General features: G+C 28.6%; 1 protein-coding gene across 2 annotated transcripts in view; it reads right to left on the bottom strand.

The window, feature by feature from the left end:
* Positions 1-20,006, bottom strand: part of LOC132749382 (neuronal acetylcholine receptor subunit alpha-10-like) — a 61,929-nt gene that overhangs the window by 20,641 nt on the left and 21,282 nt on the right. Inside the window, exon 2 of one of the 2 annotated variants that reach the window (XM_060739112.1) lies at positions 2,296-2,459. In XM_060739112.1, the coding sequence (XP_060595095.1) occupies positions 2,296-2,368 (73 nt within the window). In that variant the 5' untranslated portion in view covers positions 2,369-2,459. Of the gene's footprint in view, positions 1-2,295; positions 2,491-20,006 lie in introns of those variants that run through there. The other variant, XM_060739111.1, reaches the window with a different exon arrangement.

Below are 20,006 nucleotides of genomic sequence, written 5' to 3'. Positions count from 1 at the left end.
TGATAATGAATGTTGCAAAATCAGTCATTTATTTCACATAACACGTAAATTATTACTTATATTTGAATCTTTTTACTTTTCATAAAATCGTAGTACATTTCTTCTCATTTTTGATTCATTTTTTTGAAAATTTTGGCTCATTTGGAGGCATGCAGCTTTATTTAAAAATACCATAATTTGGCTCTCTTAAAAAGAGCAGTTGTAGTAAGTGTCTGATCCGAGTAAATATAACATGTTCCGAAAGAAAAATAACGGAGACATGTTTCTTCGAAAACTTTACAAACTGTGATTAAGATGTCCAAAATGCGCTTTTTTAATTTTGGGTTATTTTCACAATTAGAATATTTATTCTAAAAAACAACAAAAAAAACAACAATAAAACAAAAAAAAACAACAAAAAACGGAGTGAGCGATTGATCTAAAATTTTGCACTAAAGTTATTAATCTAGACCTTCTTCAAATGAAAACTTAATCTCGACAATTGCCCGTATTTCCAGCCCAGTCATGTCCAAAATCATTTAATTGTTGTTAAAGAGGTATATTTCGTTTTCAGAATTTAATCACAACGGTCATTTTTACTTTACAACATTCAATTAAAAATAAGAATACTCAGTACTATTCTTATTATGTATTCTAAAACCTTTTAGTTTTGTAAATACGTATATACTAGAAATGTGTAATTTACAAACTAATACAAGTATCTAGAAGATTTTGTAAGCTAATAAGACGTATTTTGTTCTCATAACATGTGAGAAACATCAGTTTATGATAGTTTATAAACATTGTTTAATTATATATCGCGAAAATAGCTTTATTGATAATTTTCATATGCAAGAAACCGTTCTCACAGACAATTGTTTCAGCCGTGTTATGAAAATGAACTTTCGCTGGCCTTTTTTAAATCTCTATATCTAATTGAGGACTGCTCAGTCCGACAAGAAATATCATAATTTTTTTTCTTTGTCACCATAGACAATAGTCTAGCCAGAAAATAGTTAAACTCAAGTCATGAAAATTAATTTTTCTCTGGCCTTTTTTAGTCTCTATGTTTAACTTAAGACTTCTCAAACCGACAAAAAACAATAAATTTTTTTTCCTTCGCCACCTTAGTCAATACTCTGACAAGGAAACAGACAAACTCGAGTCATGGAAATTAATTTGAACTGGCCTTTTTTAAGTCTCTATTTTTAACCTAAGACTTCTCAAACCGACAAAAAACAACATACAGATTTTTCTTTGCCACCATAACATATTCTCTTACCAGATATAAATAGTTAAATTCAAGTAATAGAAATGAATTTGAACTAGCCGTTTTTAGTTCTCTGTTTCTAATCCAAGACTGCTTAAACACTCTATACTTTTTGTATATGAAACAAGAATAAAAGTGGTATAAATGATGAAATCAACAAATTTAATCAATTGCAATGATTTTTACCCTTAATTCAGACAAGAAACAATGTAAAACTGCAATGATCAATCACTTTAAATTCTTCATCAACTTTGGATGCAATCATCTTTTACGCGATTGTTGTTTGTGTTCCCATGAGTGAGACAATAGCTGTCAATTGATTTATACCCCATGTGTTCCCGGCATTATGAAACTTGTCACAAATATCATGATTTAGCTCATTACTCTTTTATCACGCTAATCATAATGAAATCTTTACTTGTTTAAATCGACAACAAAGCAGTGTATTTTAATATCAACAAATGATGTTAAAATTAGGCTTGACTGGAAGGCAGATTACCAAAATATTATTATAATTAGAACGACAACAACATCAATTGATAAATATAATAATAATTCATTGTAATTATAAATAATAATAATTATTATAATGATGATGATGATGACGACGACGATGATGATGATGATAATGATGTTGATGAAAAGAAATAAAAGCACAAAGAGTATTAATGTTACACAAAAATTGATTGTCATCCCGTTTTCCTATTATTATTTTTTAATTAACAATGATTAAATCGTCCGGGTGTTTTTCATGTGTACAAATTGACAAATGAAACTTTATAAATATAATGAATAAACTCTAGTATAATGAATATACTAAAATAGAAAATAAGTTTTCCATATGTTTCTTCAATTATGGAATTGACATGTAAAGCTAAGATTTACCTGTATATAATATACACTATTTTTAGAAGGAAAATGACAAAACAGTTGTATTGCAACATTTTTATATAAAGATTTTTTTATTGATTAAAACATTTTTCTTTTCGGTAAGGTATATAAAAATATTTTGATATAAAACACAAAACTATTTTTTATTTACTTACCTTCTCCATTGGGCAGAATTTGGAAAACTCCAAAAACGAGCATAATAATCCTTGAGAATTCATATATATCCATTTGTATGTCTTTTTATTTTCCTTTTCACAATCGAAAAACGGACATTCTGTTTTTACAAATTCAACGCATTTATTCCGGTGCTACCTCCTTCCTGAAATTGGAAAAAAAAATCACAATGATTTTAAAATCCGTACGGTGTAATCATTTTATAATGTTTGCTGTAGAGGACTTTTTATCCCATCGATTTGACTACTCAGTACCATTTATTCTTTTCATTTCTTTTTAATCCTCGTATTCCCCACTTTTTTACATCGATCGAGTGCAACAGACATGTTTAGTGTTACCTTTCTTACATGTGTTAAAGTTCGTTCTAAAACATAAGCTAATCGTCTTGTCGCAGCCATCGGTTTACCTTGCACAGAAACATGTTAACGCCTGGTCAAGATTCAGATAAGATTAAAAATCGATTTTTCATAAATACCCGCTGCTTTATCCATATTGTTATCACGTTCTAAAGCATCCAAATAGGCATTTCGCAAGGCGAATCCTTTACTGTTTGAATTAAGTATTATTATATTAGTAAATTAATATATTGTTAAGATTAAAAAACCCACGCAAAAAAATTGAACGTCATTTAGAATACTATTAACATAATGCGATCATAGCAAAACTATTTTCAATGTATCAATTCAATATCTAAAATTAATATCTATCTGAAACGTGTGGGCTATATTTTCATTATTATTTTTTCCTACAGCGGGGATTTTCTTTTTAACTAGAAGTAACTCACAAATGATGTATAGATACAAAGAAAACTTGTTGCGTACTTAAAATCACGGCAAGTAAACATCTGTTTCGTTTGTTATTCTAACATATTGTTTATTTTTGGTTGTAAGATGTTCATTTACTACATGGTTCTCTTGCTTATTTATGCATATCAATGAAACGTACTAAGACAAATGAAATAAAAAGAAAGTCTTATATGTTTCTTATAGTTTATTTATAAGTTTATCTGATTTTTATACCGATTATCGTACATTTGTGGTCTAATTTCGACGGAAGATCCACCCAAGCGCATTTCCTCGATGACCTGCCATTACTAACAAATATCTTTACAAAAAAAAAAAAACAACAACAAAAAATCGCTAAAAGATACATTCATAAAGATGTCAATTCTTTAAACAGACTAATATACGCTAATAATTACATTTATACAAATGTCATTTCTTTAAATAGAGTAATGCAATCGTGATGCTTGTTTATTTTGTTTTGTTTCACGGCGCTACTAACAATTACTAACAATCACGGCGCTAGCTATTATGGCGCCAGAACAGGGCCAACCTTGGGCGATACAATCCTAATACAATACATGGGGTCAAAACTACCTCATCAGCTAGACCTAAGAGATGCATATACAAATACTCATTCCCAAAAAAATATAGAAAAACCAGGCAATATAATAAGTGGTAACTATACACGATTTGTTTCTAGGTCATTATATAATATCATAAACCTACTTCGAACAAACCATTACATTCCTTACCAATCAATACAACTCAATTAGTAAGAACCAGATGTTAATGTTGGCTTTTATAAACTATTTGAGACAATATAATAAGGTAAGTAATTTAAGCTATTTCAATATGTCTGTATTACCACGATTTGATTGAGATGGTTTGTTTGTCTACAAAGCCAGCTGCACACTTAGCTGGCTAAATAAAAAGTTTTCCGTTACGTAGCCCGGGGTAAAATATTCACCTGTTTCATTTAATTCATACTTACTTTGCTGGACAGATTGATCGAATTGTTTAAATGCTATATTCTAATATCTGGATATTCGTCTTTTCATTTGTATATCATTCAAAACAGAGTCAGTTGTAAAGAGACGTATTATTTTTTATCATGTTTTTATACAACTTGTTTTCATTTTCTTTTTTTATTACTGACCTGTTAGTTACAAATTGAATATAAACAATTTAATAATAGCGCTTACAAATCTCTCAGAAAAATTATAGAAATGTATAAATTATTATTTGTTTTGTACTTTTATTAATAATTTTGCCAGATTAATGAAAACTTTTTCTTTTATTTTTATTGTTGTCTTCAACAGAAAACATTCATTATCCATGTTTATAAAACTTCATAGAACCAGACTCGTTCATAATTATTTCAATGGCACTTTCTGATTTTGGCTATTACGTCAGACATACTGCATTATATTTACATTATCAGACGACCTTTTTGATATTTAATGTGTTTTTAATGTATGAGCTTTCGGTCGTCTCATCTGACTTTTGAACCATAACAATGTACCATATGAAAAGAAAACCTAATTTATTTTTTTCAAATTTCAAATCCTCATTTCTTGAGTTTTCATTTAAACATATAAAAGGTAATCAAAACATAAAATAAAAATAGTTAGAGAACCTTATGTATTTATTCAATTTTTATTTTCAACGTGTATCTTTTAAAATGATACTGAATGTGACATACAGGTCAGTTACATATTAAAAATATGTCTAGTAAGCAACAATAGTTCAACTAGAACGGATGCAAAACAGGACTGAGTTAGGTGGGAGTGGGGATGGTGGTGTAGGGAGGGGGTAGGGATAACAGTAGGTTTGAGTGTTTGTCTAGACAATGAAACCCATTAACATTTAGTTCCATTATGAACATAATGAAACTTCTTTTTAATGTAATTAAAATAGCAGATAGTTCAACAAAATAACATTGACCATGTGACAGCCTGGAAGTGTCCCTTTGAAGATTGGGTCAGTATGATATAGGTATTGGAGGACTGTCTCCTCCCATAGGATAAAAATATTATAAAATCTGAAGTTAAAAACATTTATCCCTAATTTGTTAATTTGGAGAAGAGATAAGGATTTGATGTCCAAATTATTTATATTGTGTAATAATTTAATTATAAAGATTTTGAAATATTCATGAACCAATTTAAATAAAGAAATTAAAAATGTGCTACTCGATTTTCCTTGAAATCAATAAGCTAGATAATTTCAACTTTTAATGTATTGTGTACGAAAACTGAGATAGTCTGTTCTCATTTTTTTTTCATATTATATATGCGCCATTTCCTCAATTTGTCGTATCCACTCAAGACTAAAACCCTAAAACCATACAATTGGTAACTCCTACATAGATTCACTAGGGCACTTAAACAGGAAAACAATATGCAAAAACATAAAAGAGAAATATACCAACCGTTGAATTTAAAATTTATTATCAGTACGAGTCTTGGATAGATTTGACTTAAAAGTATTTAAAACCTTTTCATTTCTGGATCATTTTGTATGATAAAATTAACATTTTTTGAAAAGCAAATTGAGTGAACGAATGATCTGAAATTATCAAGTTTTTGGTGGAGATATATTCCAAAATCGAAAGACACTTTCCAGTTTTTCCAGTTCCGTCATGTCAAAAAGGAATTAGTGGAGTTCCTTTTAAGTTGCAAATGTATTTCTTTTCTAGCGTTACCTTAATCTTAGTTAATTGGACATCTACATACAAACATTTATTTCATGTCTTCTTGCATTATCACGTAGATCAGGATACTTTGAATGTGTTAGGTAATAAATAGTTCCACGATTGAGTAAATCTTTAAAATATGCAAGTTACTGTATATTATTGCGTGTAAGATTCAGTTAACGACAAACAGGCTCGAATTTACGCAAGCATAGTTTTATATCTTGATAAGCTTCTTTCAATTACAGGTGCATTTTTATGTTAAGTTATTAAGCATTTCTGTTGTTCTATATCATTTTATATGTATAAGTTCAAGCACATAGATGTTTAGATCTAAAGAAATGCAATCTTAATATAGATGCTTTTTCTTCAACAGTTTTGTAATTTTTTGCATCAATTATCCATAAAAAGTATCCGTGAGTGGCATGATTAATTTAATAGCACGTAGTTTCTAAAAGTAAGATTAAACCTGCATGGCAAGTAACTTTTATTGCTTTAAAAAGTAATCTAGACCGATATTAATGATTACAAGAAACGAACCGGACATTTTTTATCAAGAATGCTTAAGAGTTTTCAAGCGAATAATTACTGCTAAAATCTAGGTTTCCCAATCAAACATCCAGCCATCCGATTGCGATTATTTGCATATGTAAGGATAATTGACAATTTAAACAACATTACGAAAGATAATTAATAATTTGAACATTTACAATTATACATAACTAACGACAATTCATAATTTAAGCAGTTACGATACATAACACAATTTTTCTTATCCTTAAATGAAAATGAATATCTAAACATGAATCGTTCCTAACAAATCAATCTTTTAAATTCTGATACAATCTATGCTAAACATCTTTTTCTAGTCATATTTTAATTCACTTCAAACAATCAAAGACGTGCAATAATTTCTTAAGTCATCGTGAGTAAGACGATACATTAAAATAAACAATAGTTATTCAAGTCTGTCTCAATTATTTTCAATCTGAACGAAGATTATAATTTGCCAGAAAGTATATATAATCTCCTACACTTATACCGAAAATATTATTGTTTAACGTGTGGCTATCAAAATGAAAATATAAAATTAAGATAAGTTGGTCACGTGAATAGATACTACAAAACGTTTTATTGTTGTTTTTTCGTTTTTATTTAATGCATATATTTTTGTACAGTAACAAAGCAGACAGCATTCTTTAACGTCTTTTCAGTTTTTTTTATCTATATTGAACAATGATTAAATTTTATCATCATCAAATATCGTGTAATTTTATGTGTACATTGTTTCAAATGTAATGATAAGTATCTAAAATTAGTATGTAGACAATAATGACTTAGTATAGCATATTTTTATTAAACTGATTGCCAAGGAGAAAGTTCGCCTGGGTCGAAGATTGAACCAGCGTACCTCGTATGCTCTCCAATAAAATGATTTTTGCTATGCAAATTTAGGGTTTCCTTCTGAATTCTAAAGTTCGCTATGTTTCCATGGCATGTTCATATGATCTAATTGAATTCATACAGATATTTAATAAATGAAACAAACGTTTGTAAAATACATGTTTTTCAGATACAAAGCTTTAATTTAAATAACATAATGACAAAAGTCATGATTTCCAGGGTAGTATTAATCTTTTGAGGACTATGCTAAAGAACACAACTAAAACAGTTAATTAATTACAGACGTGTTATCATTAGTGCTCATAACTAGTAACATATCATAATGGTCTGTAACAAAATGATCTGATTGTCAGTATATGCTGTAACATGAAAACTGCAAACGCCGTTAGAGCAAGTTCTTCAGGAAATTCCTGTAGCCAAATTCATTGTTCCGTAAATTGATGAACCTCCAATAATGTTGAAGTTCCGACAGAAATCATTTATCACTCATGTTAATATCTTTAAAAACTTCATAGAACCAAAAACTTTCTCAACTATTACAATGGCGCTGTCTGATCTTGGCGGTCATATCAGACACAATATTGCATTATATGTACATTATCAGACGACTTTGTAATGTGCAGATAGAATTTTAATAAAGTCTCGGTTGATTTGATTAAAATTCAAAACGGACTTTTCGACCATAAACAAATGCAGAAACAAAATCTAGCTTAAACGTCAAATTTTGTATTTTTCTTGTAAATATTTATTTTATTATCAATATATACACTTGCAAATAAGTTAAGCACACAATTACCAAAATACCCACCAGTAAATGTTTTATAAACGCTCTAGAACCATATTTATAAACACTTACATTTTGGTAAAAAACAACGCATTTTCTTATGCTTCAATAATTTGGTTAAGCAGTAACTAAACTCATAAATTTATTGGTTTATGATTACTTAATTGGTATCGCTATTTATCACTTTACTATTTCTTAGCTCAATTAAGTCGTCATATCATGACAGTTTTTCAATCACAACCAATTTTAAATTTGGGGGGGTGCGCTTAACTTATTTCCAGGTGTACAAATTGACACATAGATTCATGCTAATTTATTCCCTAATTGGTGAGGAATAACGAAATCTTATTTTGGTTCAAATATTCAATAGTTTACGTTTTCAACAAGTTCACCATTTGTCCTGATTTTTTTTTCATTTCCTTTTTCATAAAAAATGACACAGAACAACACTTGTCGTTAATCAGGTAAATAAGATAAATCAGCTCAAAGTAGTTAATCTTTCAATTATAAAAATATTTGTAAAGTACATTCCTTCAGACTTAGATGAGATATTATCTGAATAATTATGTAAGAGGCATTCTTTATCTTATCTTTATTCTTTAGACTTCCGATAAAGAACAACCAAAACACCATTGTGAAATATTAAAGACGATAAATCATTAGTGTCTGTAAGCGGATTACCAAACCACATTGTCAGTGTATTCTGTTATGTGGAAAATACATGCCTCGTTAGAGCAGTTTTTACCAGAAATTTATAAAGCCAAAGTCATTTTTTTGTACATTGAAGAACCTTTCATTTTGTTACAGTTCCGACAGAAAAAAAAAATGAATCATTAATCAACGTCAGAGCCAGCAACTTTCCCAGCTATAACGATGACACTGACTGTCTGGTCTTGGCTGTTATATCAGACACAATACTGTATTTCATTTACATTATAAGAAGACTTTTTAAATACGTTGATGTAAATATATTTAGCTTTTAGTTGTCAGACCTTTGAATCATTCTTTAATATAATACAGAAACAAAATCTAAATAACTATTTTTTTTCAAATTTGAAATATTTATTATAGAGGCTTTACAGAACACGTTAAAGGTAAAATAAAGAAAAAAAAAACAGAATCCCTTAAGGACGTCCAAAACAAGAGAATTGAATTTGTTGTAGGCTCGGTTTGATTGAGTCTGTTCATGAACGGTACTAGAAAGTGCAAGTTAACGTTATAGTACAATATAGCTTAGAACCTTCAGAACATATACCAATATTATTAAATCATGGAAGCTTTTGGACATAATTGTCAGTTACCTCTTTCCCACTGAAAATGGTAATACAGCTATTATTCAAATCGTTTCAATGTGGAGATAATAATGTAAGAAAATACATTTTTCTTTTCCTCTTTATTATCTTGTCCAAATAATTGTTTCATGTTATAATTAATAAGTTTGTTTAATTTATAAAAAAAAACACATTTGATAATGCAGAAAGGGTGATATATACAAATTCAATGCGATTTTCCTTTGATAATCAGAAAGGGATTCTGATGTAAATAAATGAACATATCTTTTAAAAGCAATAACAATTGACATATTCTACTAGCCCTATTCCAAACTTTTCTACATCCAATTTTTAACGACATTTACAACAAAGTCGTTTTGTTTGTTGTATTTGCTTATAAAAGTATTCGTCTTCTAGCCAAAAGTATTTCTCTTTTTAAATCTGCCATTATCTTAGTTAATGGGATACGAAACATTCAGTAAATGTCTTCTTTCCTTGCAAAATCGCTAAGGTCATGAATTTCTTAATGTGTTAGCTAATATATAGAAAACCTATAAAAGGAGTTCAAATACTGTATTCTCGTACACTATTTATCTAATTACTTTGCAAGCAATTGACTGAGAAAAGAGCAGTCTCAAAACCGTATAAAGACGTTATGCACTGAAAACAAGATTGATTTAAATGACTTCCTGTAGGAACGGAAGTGAACGGTGCTCTTTATTTGTTTATCATTAAAAGATGTGCAATTTTATCTTCTTAAATTTGCTTTAATATTTCCTTTTTAGATAGTTTATCAATTGTAGACTAGGCTTTTATAAAGGCGTATACTTTATAGTTGCACATGTACATCTGTCTGTGTAGTTCTGGAGTAATTTTAGGCATTTGAAAAGTATAAGCCCAATACGAGATCGTTTATCGAACTTTTGATATATATTATGAAACCCATAACCTGTATTATTTTGCATATTATTGCTGTTAACGAGTTAAGGAATAGTATTGATAAATTTTTGATACCAAAGTACATAGCGTACACGAGAAGCTTTACCTTTGTACGTTGCTATTAACGTACATTGCATAAATAAATTGGTAAAAATTAGTAAAAAATAAAGTTGAATTTGGCTTAATTTAAATAATATGTCAGTATCAAAGTATAACATATCATGTGAAAATATAATAAATGGAATCGATTTATGCAACCTTGCAATTCAAATTTTTGTTTTCGTTCAATTCTAGTTATATAAATCAGGAAGATAATGCAAATATAACGGACGTACGAACACATATTTTTATGCATAGTTCATGCATATGTTGTATCATAATTACATCATAAAAGCCATAATACATGCTTGAGTGACATAATCAATTTAATAGTATGTACTTTATGAAAGCATGCAATAAAGCCTCCATGGCTCCTTATTGCTTTAATTGTGAATCTTTATTCAGACAATGGGGTTACAGGAAAGTTATTACTGATTAAAACAAACGAACCCTGAATTTATATCAAGAACGCATAAGAGGTTTTCGAAGAAATTGTTGCGATTAAACCACGGATTATTCCAACGAAAGGTTAACCTTGTTGGAAACAATCCAGACATCTTATCGTTATTGATAGCATCTGTAGAACTATATAATAACTTAAACAATAAGACATCACCAGTTTTCTTTCACTTTGAAACTATTATTTTATCAGAAAGTGCTATTTACAAAAAAAAAATTATCTTAATTATGATAACGTCTTTGCCAAACGTTTTTTCATAATTACCCTTTATACCCATAACAAACACTTGAAATAATTCGTTACGTCATTTTGTTCCGTGAGTAAGTCAATACATCAAATACATCATACAGATTGCTCAGTTTCTCTCAAGAACTTAATAAACAAACAACGATTATAATTTGCCAGAGAATTATACAACCTTTTTCAATCATATTCATTGAAAATATTACTGTTTCATGTGTAGCTATCTAAATGAAATATAACTTAAAGATAACTGAGTCAATTAACTTTATCATTAAAAAGGACAGAAAAAGCGTCCTTTTAGATTTTTACTATTTTAACGCTCATTTTTGTAATAATAAAGATAGGAGTTAAAACTCAGGAAAAGTTCAGCTGTTACAATTTATAATATACAACAATTATTTTAATCTCATTACATACCTAGCATTTCTGTGCTTGCTGTTTTGTGAAAAACTATCTAAGTTTAGTATTACTGACTATGGACAACTTTGTTAAACTTATTTATTTATGATAATAATAATTATACTAATTGATTTTAATGCTTTATTTAACGAACCCCTTTCTTTATCATAGCATCATAGTAAGCTTGATACATTAAATAAAATGCTATAAATCCAATCTGTTACAGATGCTATAATTCAGTATTTTATGCAAAGAGGTAAATTGTACAACAACCCACCTAAATAGTTGATGCTAACTGATTAAAAAACAAAACGGATTTGTCATGCAAATTCAATGTTTTTTTGTTTTAAAATCAATATTCGCTTGAGAAAAATAAGTAACGAATCAAAGAATTTATAAAGAAATATAAATAAGACCTTTAATCTGAATAAATTTATTTATATTTGTTACTTTTATTTAATAACAAACTGAGCAGACGCTATACAATACGCAAATCTACCTTTAACATTATAACATTATTGACCTTACTTATTTTCAGTTTGAACTACATGTCCTTTGACAGTATGATCAAATTCATGATAAAAAATTTTGAATACGTTTTTCTTGTAAATGAACTTAATACACTTGTCGCTGACGAGATCTCTTTTGATCTTAATCACTGATATTCCTAGTTGTTGCATTCAAGAGTATAAAGTTATATTATATAGACTGTATTTCTAGCTTGATACAAAAGTAAACTAGTATTATAGAAACTTCATTTAGATCTAAGAACCTAAAAATATATCACAGTTGAAAATCTTACCTAGATCAACTTTGACTAATATTGTTATATTATCTTAGCATATATCTTACATGAAAATTCAAACATACCATCTACCAGTAGATATGTGCTAAAATATATAAAATACCAGTCCATTGAATCTCTTGGAAAGCAGGCAATATAAAAAACACGTGCTATGTTTCATTATTATATAGTAACTCAATGTTTTTCGGGGTTTCTTTAATTGAATAATGTATTGGCTAATATAAATTATTCATTAGCTTAGAAGCTCTTAGCAGTTTGTTTCATACCATTTCTAATATTTTCCTAAAATATCCATACAAAACATGCATGAGTGGCATGATAATTTGATAGTTCGTAGTTTCTGAAAGTATGGTACAAACTGCACGGCTGGTAACTTTTATTGCTTAAAAATGAATCAGGAACGATGTTAATAAATACAAGAAACAAACCCTACATTTTTTATCTAGAAGGCATAAAAGGTTTCATGGGAAGTGATGATAAATTATAAATTAATCAATAAAACATTCCAGTCATTTTATTGGTTGCATATACGGGTATTAGGGTAATTACCAATTTAGAAATAACAACACAAAACCTAAATTAATTAATAAATGAAACTTTTACAATATATAACTAAGGAAAATAAATAATTCAATCAATTATAATACATAACTCAACTTTTCTTATTCTTATTTGAAAATGAATATTGAAATATAAATCGTTCTTAATAAATCAAAATATGAACTTCGGATAAAATAAATGCTGAACATCATTTTCTAGCCACATTTTAATTCCTCTTAAACACGTGCAATAATGTCTTAAGTCATTTTGCTTCTTAGGTAAGACGATACATCAGAATAAATCATATAGTTATTTAAGCTGTCTCAATTATCTTTAACCTGAAGAAATACTATAATTTGCCAGAAAGTTATATAATCTCCTACACTTATTTTGAATATATAACTGTTTAACGTGTGACTATCAAAATGAAATATTCAATAAAGATAAGTTGGTCACGTGAATAGATAGTAATAACGTTTTTGTTTTGTTTGTTTTTTATTTCGTTTTATTTAATGCAAATATTTTTGTACAGTAACAAAGTAGACAGAATTCTTAAATGTCTTCCATGCAGCTTTTATTATCTATATTGAACAATTATTACTTTTATCATCATCAAAATAATACCCTGCAGGTTTTTCCTACATAGTTTCAAAAGTAATAACAGGTATCTAAATTAGGTATGTAATACATTAATGGCTAATTGCAGCATAAGTTTAAACTGATTGCCAAGGAGAATGTTCGCCTCGGCCGGAAATTGAATCAGCGACCGTTGGATACTGACTACATAATGTACCTCGCATGCTCTCAAATAAAGAGAGTTTTGCTATTCTAACGGGTTTCCTTTTAAAATAAAGTTACCTATGTTATCATACGTGGTCATATGATTTACTTGATTTAATATAGATTTAATATAGATATTCAATTAATAAAACACACGTTTGTAAAGTACATTTTATGCAGACGCAAAGCTTTAATCAAAATAACATAATGACGTGATTAATGTTGTTCAGGGTAAATTAATCATGTAAGGACTTTAATAAAAAAAATTAACTAAACAAAATATTGACTTAAAACATTACATCATAAGTGCCCATAAGTAGAACCATATCACAATGACCAGTAACAAAATGATCTGATTGTTAGTCTATGTTGTAACATGGAAAATACAAACGTCGTCAGAGCAACTTCTGCAGGAAATGTCTGTAGCCAAATTCGTTATTACGTACATTGATGAACCTCCAATACTGTTGAAGATCCGACAGAAATCATTTATCACTCATGTTAATATCTTTAAAAACTTCATAGAACCAAAAACTTTCTCAACTATTACAATGGCACTGTCTGATCTTGGCGGTCATATCAGACACAATATTGCATTGTCAGACGACTTTGTAATGTGCAGATATAATTTTAATAAAGTCTCGATTGATTTTGTTAAAATTCCATACGGACCTTTGGATCATAAACAAATGCAGAACCAAATTCTAACTTCAACATCAAATGTTCTATTTTTTCGTAATTATTTACTGGTATTATCAATAAATTCTACAAACTGACACAGAAAACCATGTAAATTTATTCCCTTTTTTGTCTAAATATAACCCTTAAGAATATACATGTAACTGACTAAGGCATGCTGGCCAGATACTCCTACGTGTTTGTCATTATCTGTCATTTACTGTTTACTTTGTTTCCATGTAAAGATAAGAATTTAAAATGATAATCATTTCTTTCCCTTGGGTGTCAAAATTATTTCTATCGTATTTTTACTTATCAATTTGCCTTATTAATAAAAATCTGTGTATTACACTTTGAATTTTCCTTTAATGACCAACTAGATAGGAAATACTTTAAATGGATTTTTGTGTATAAAAGCAAATAAAATTGAACATTACTCCAAAGAAAATTAAACCTCCAATTTTAAGTAACATCTTTTTCTAACAAATTCATAACCTTTGTTGTGCTTTTAAGACTTCTTCTCCTTTTAGCAATTCATTAAAGTTCTCAAATGAATTTTTCGTAGTTAATGGGTCGCATTGTATCAATATACAAACAAGCATGCCTTCTTGCAATCTTTCACAGACCACAAATCAGATCAGCTAATAAATGTCACCAATTGGTAAGGAATGATGAAATGTTATTTTGGTTCAAATATTTAATGGTGACAGTTTTCTACAAGTTCACCATTTAGGATAAATGGTTTATTTCATAATAAATCATACAGAACATCGCGTGTCTTACATTAGGTAAATAAGATGAATTAGCTCAACGTAACCATTTTATTCAATTATACAAATATTTGTGAAGTACATTCCTTCAGACACACAAGTTTATTATGTAGATGAGATATGATCTGAATAATTATGTAAGAGGCATTGTTCATCTTGTTAGACATCCGATAAAGAACAACCAAAACACCATTGTGAAATATTAAAGACGATAGATCATTAGTGTCTGTAAGCGGATTACCAAACCACATTGTCAGTGTATTTTGTTATGTGGAAAATACATGCCTCGTTAGAGCAGTTTCTACCGGAAATTTATTGAGCCAAAGTCATCTTTTTGTACATTGAAGAACCGTTCATTTTGTACAGTTCCGACAGAAATAAATGAATCATTAATCAACGTCAAAGAGCCAGCAACTTTCTCAGCTTTAACGATGACACTGAATGTCTGGTCTTGGCTATTATATCAGACACAATACTGTATTAACTTACATTATCAGACGACTTTTTAAAATATGTTGATATAAATATATTTAGCTTTTAGTTGTCAGACCTTTGAATCATTCGTTAATATAATACAGAAACAAAATCTAATTTACTTCTTTTTTCAAATTTGAAATATTTATCATTGAGGCTTTACAGAACACGTTAAAGGTAAAATATAAAAAAACAACAGAATCCCTTAAGGACGTCCAAAACAAAAGAATTGAAAATGTTGCAGGCTAGGTTTGATTGAGCTTGTTCATGAACGGTACTGGAAAGTGCAAGTAAACGTTATAGTACAATATAGATTAGGACCTTCAGAACATATACCAATATTATTAAATCATGGAAGCTTTTTAGACATAATTGTCAGTTACCTCTTTCCCACTGAAAATGGTAATACAGCTATTATTCAAATCGTTTCAATGTGGAGATAATAATGTAAGAAAATACAGTTTTCTTTTCCTCTTTATTATCTTGTCGAAATCATTGTATCATGTTATAATTGATAAGTTTGCTTTAATTTATAAAAAAAACACATTTGATAATGAAGAAAGGGTGATATATACAAATTCAATGCGATTTTCCTTTGATAATCAGAAAGGGCTTCTGATGTAAATACATGAACATATTTTTTTAAAAGCAATAACAATTGACATATTCTATTAGCCCTATTCCAAACTTTTCTACATCCAATTTTTAACGACATTTACAACAAAGTCGTTTTGTTTGTTGTATTTGCTTATAAAAGTATTCGTCTTCTAGCAAAATGAATTTCTCTTTTTAAATCAGCCATTATCTTAGTTAATGGGATAAAACTTTTCTACACTGAAACATTCAGTAAATGTCTTCTTTTCTTGCAAGATCGCTAAGGTCATGAATTTCTTAATGTGTTAGCTAATGTATAGAAAACCTATAAAAGGAGTTCAAATACTGTATTCTCGTACACTATTTATCTAATGACTTTGCAAGCAATTGACCGAGAACAGTCTCAAAACCGTATAAAGACGTTATGCACTGAAGACAAGATTGTTTTAAATGACTTCCTGTAGGAATGTAACGTTAACGGTGCTCTTTATTTGTTTATTATAAAAGATGTGCAATTTTATCTTCTTAAAATAAATTGTTTTTATATTTCCTTTTTTAGTTGCACATGTACACCTGTCTGTGTAGTTCTGGATAAGTTTATGCATTTGAAAAGTATAAGCCCGATACGAGATCGTTTATCATACTTTTCTTATATATAATGAAACCCATAATCTGTATTCTTTTGTATATAATTGCTGTTAACGAGTTAAGGAATAGTATTGATAAAACTGTATCTCTTAATATTTTGATACCAAAGTACATAGCGTACACGAAAAGCTTTACCTTTGTACGTTGCTATTAACGTACATTGCATGAATACATTGGTAAAAGTTAGTAAAAAATAAAGTTGAATTTGGCTTAATTTAAATAATATGTCAGTATCAAAGTATAACATATCATGTGAAAATATAATAAATGGAATCGATTTATGCAACCTTGCAATTCAAGTTTTTGTTTTCGTTCAATTTTAGTTTTATAAATCAGGAAGATAATGCAAATATAACGGACGTACGAACACATCCTTTTGTGCATAGTTCATGCATATGTTGTATCATAATTACATCATAAAAGCCATAATACATGCTTGATTGACATAATCAATTTAATAGTATGTACTTTATGAAAGCATGATAAAAGCTCCATGGCTCTTATTTCTTTTATTGTGAATCTTTATTCAGACAATGGGGTTACAGGAAAGTTATTACTGATTAAAACAAACGAACCGTGAATTTATATCAAGAACGCATAAGAGGTTTTCAAAGAAATTATTGCGATTAAAACACGGATTATTCCAACGAAAGGTTAACCTTGTTGGAAACAATCCAGACATCTTATCGTTATTGATAGCATCTGTAGAACTATATAATAACTTAAACAATAAAACATCACCAGTTTTCTTTCACTTTGAAACTATTATTTTATCAGAAATGGCTTTTAACAAATAAAAATTTATCTTAATTATGATAACGTCTTTGCCAAACGTCTTTTCCTAACTACCCTTTATACCCATAACAAACACTTGAAATAATTCGTTACGTCATTTTGTTCCGTGAGTCAGTCAATACATCAAATACATCATACAGATCGCTCAGTTTCTCTCAAGTACTTAATAAACAAACAACGATCATAATTTGCCAGAAACTTATACAATCTTTTTCAACCATACTCATTGAAAATATTACTGTTTCACGTGTAGCTAAATGAAATATAACTTAAAGATAACTGAGTCAATTAACTTTATCATTAAAAGAGATAGAATTAGCGTTATTTTAGATCTTTATTATTAAATGCACATTTTTGTAATAACACAGATAAGATTTAAATATCATATACAATTCTGAAATGAGGCTAAGGCAGCTGTTACAATTTATAATATACAACAAAATTATTTTAATCTCATTACATACCTATCAGTGTTTCTGTGCTTGCTGTTTTGTGAAAAACTAACTGACTATGGACTATAATTAGTTAAATAAACATCTTTATATTAGATAATATATAGATTAATTTTAATGCTTTATTCACCGAACCTCTATCTGTATCATAGCATCATAGCAAGCTTTTTCCATTAAATAAAATGCTATTTAACCAATCTGTTACATTAACAGCTGCTACAATTTAGTATCTGAAGCATAAAGGTAAGTTAAATTGTACAACCACCACCTGAATAGTTGATACTAACTGATAAAAAACGAATTTGTGATGCAAATGCAATGCTTACTTGTTTTAAAATCAAAGTTGTTTGAGAAAAGTAAGTATTGAATTAAAGATTTTATAACGAAACATAAATAAAACCCTTAATCTAAATAAATACATTTATTTAATATAATTAACATCTATTTAATATTATTTACATTTATATAAAAATAAACTGATTAGACACAAATCACCTTACACATTTTTACATTATTGGCCTTACTTCTTTGTAGTTTCAATTAATTGTTTTGTGCAATATAAATAAAAGAGTTTGAAAACTTTTTTCTTGTGAATGAACTTAATGCACTAGTGGTTGACGAGGTCACTTTTGATCTTAATCACTGATATGCCTAGTTGTTGCATTCAAGAGTATAAAGTTATATTATATAGACTGTATTTCTAGCTTGATACAAAAATATACAAGTATTCAAAGAAACTCAATAGGGATCTAAAAACCTAAAAATATCAAATTTGAAAATCATATAAATTAACTCTGACCCATAAAAAATAAATAATAAAGAAATGTACTCAGAATTTAGTTGAAAAATCGCTTTAAACTTGATTTGAAATATGCTATTCTTTCTAGGACACTTTGCTCAATAAATTGACTATTCGGACAAAAAAACGGGATAAGAATGAGAAGATGATCCGAACTTTATACACAAGTTATGGGTAAAGACCCAAATCGGATGATATAGAAACCTTTAAAGCACATTTACAAGCCCATCATGTTACCAAATCTCAGTGAATGCCCTTTAAAGTACCCAAAATAATACAATTTTGTTAAAACTGGCTTCGCATTTGCTATATGATCGCTTAACTTTCTAAAAAGAAAGCATTTGATTACTTTTTATAGCTTTTTGTGCGTTTTCTTTTGTTGTCTATTTTAATACATACATGCGAAAAAAATAACTGAGACATATAAAAGTAAAACAAAAATACATGATTTTACAGTTTCTGAAATTTTGAAACGTATATTACGTGTTATAGCTTTATGTCATGCAATCTATATCAATGTCTGTAATAATTGATAAAAACCTTATATTATTATATTATCTTTGCATATATTTTACATGAAAATTCACAACGTACTCATGATTTTACCAGCAGATATGTGCTTAAATATATTACAAACAAGTCTATTGAATAACTCAAAAAGTAGGAAATGTAAAAAATAACATACCCGTTTGTTTATTCGCCTAGAATCGGCAGCGCAAATAACGTCAAAAATGAAAAATGATAACGAAAGAAAATATAAATCGATTGAAACAACAACACCAACAAGGAAAGAAAACGCCAAACAACAACAATAATCAAGAAGTGAATAACCTGGCAGTTATTATACATTTTAAAAGGTTATCATAAATATATCTATTTCCAATAATTTGTTACCTTCCCCGACTTCCTATTAACTTAATTGGTATTTAAGTGCCCGTTATTACAGCAATTTCTTAGCAGAACATTATTTTGATAACCACAATCAACTTGGGCTTTATCAAAATTTGTCTAAGTTATTCATGCACAATTTATTATATCTTTGGTTAAACCATTTTTATGAGCTTTTCATAATAGACGTACGAGGAATAAATCCATTATGTGTACAGATGTTCCTCAAGCTATTAGGAACTTTGGATCATTCTCTAAACATTGTGTGGTGTTAGTTTAAAACATTTGTTAAAGTGTTATATAAGATAATGCACCTTAATGTTTCAGACAATAATTATAAAATAAATAAAAATTGGTAAGTTATCATGCCCTATTTCATAAATTATAGGATGC

Source organism: Ruditapes philippinarum, unplaced genomic scaffold (genome assembly GCF_026571515.1).
Source record: "Ruditapes philippinarum isolate M1 unplaced genomic scaffold, ASM2657151v2 ctg1330_1_1_1_1, whole genome shotgun sequence".
Taxonomy (NCBI): domain Eukaryota; kingdom Metazoa; phylum Mollusca; class Bivalvia; order Venerida; family Veneridae; genus Ruditapes; species Ruditapes philippinarum.
The sequence above is the reverse complement of the archived record's forward strand: the minus strand, read 5'-3'. Positions and strand labels throughout refer to the sequence as shown.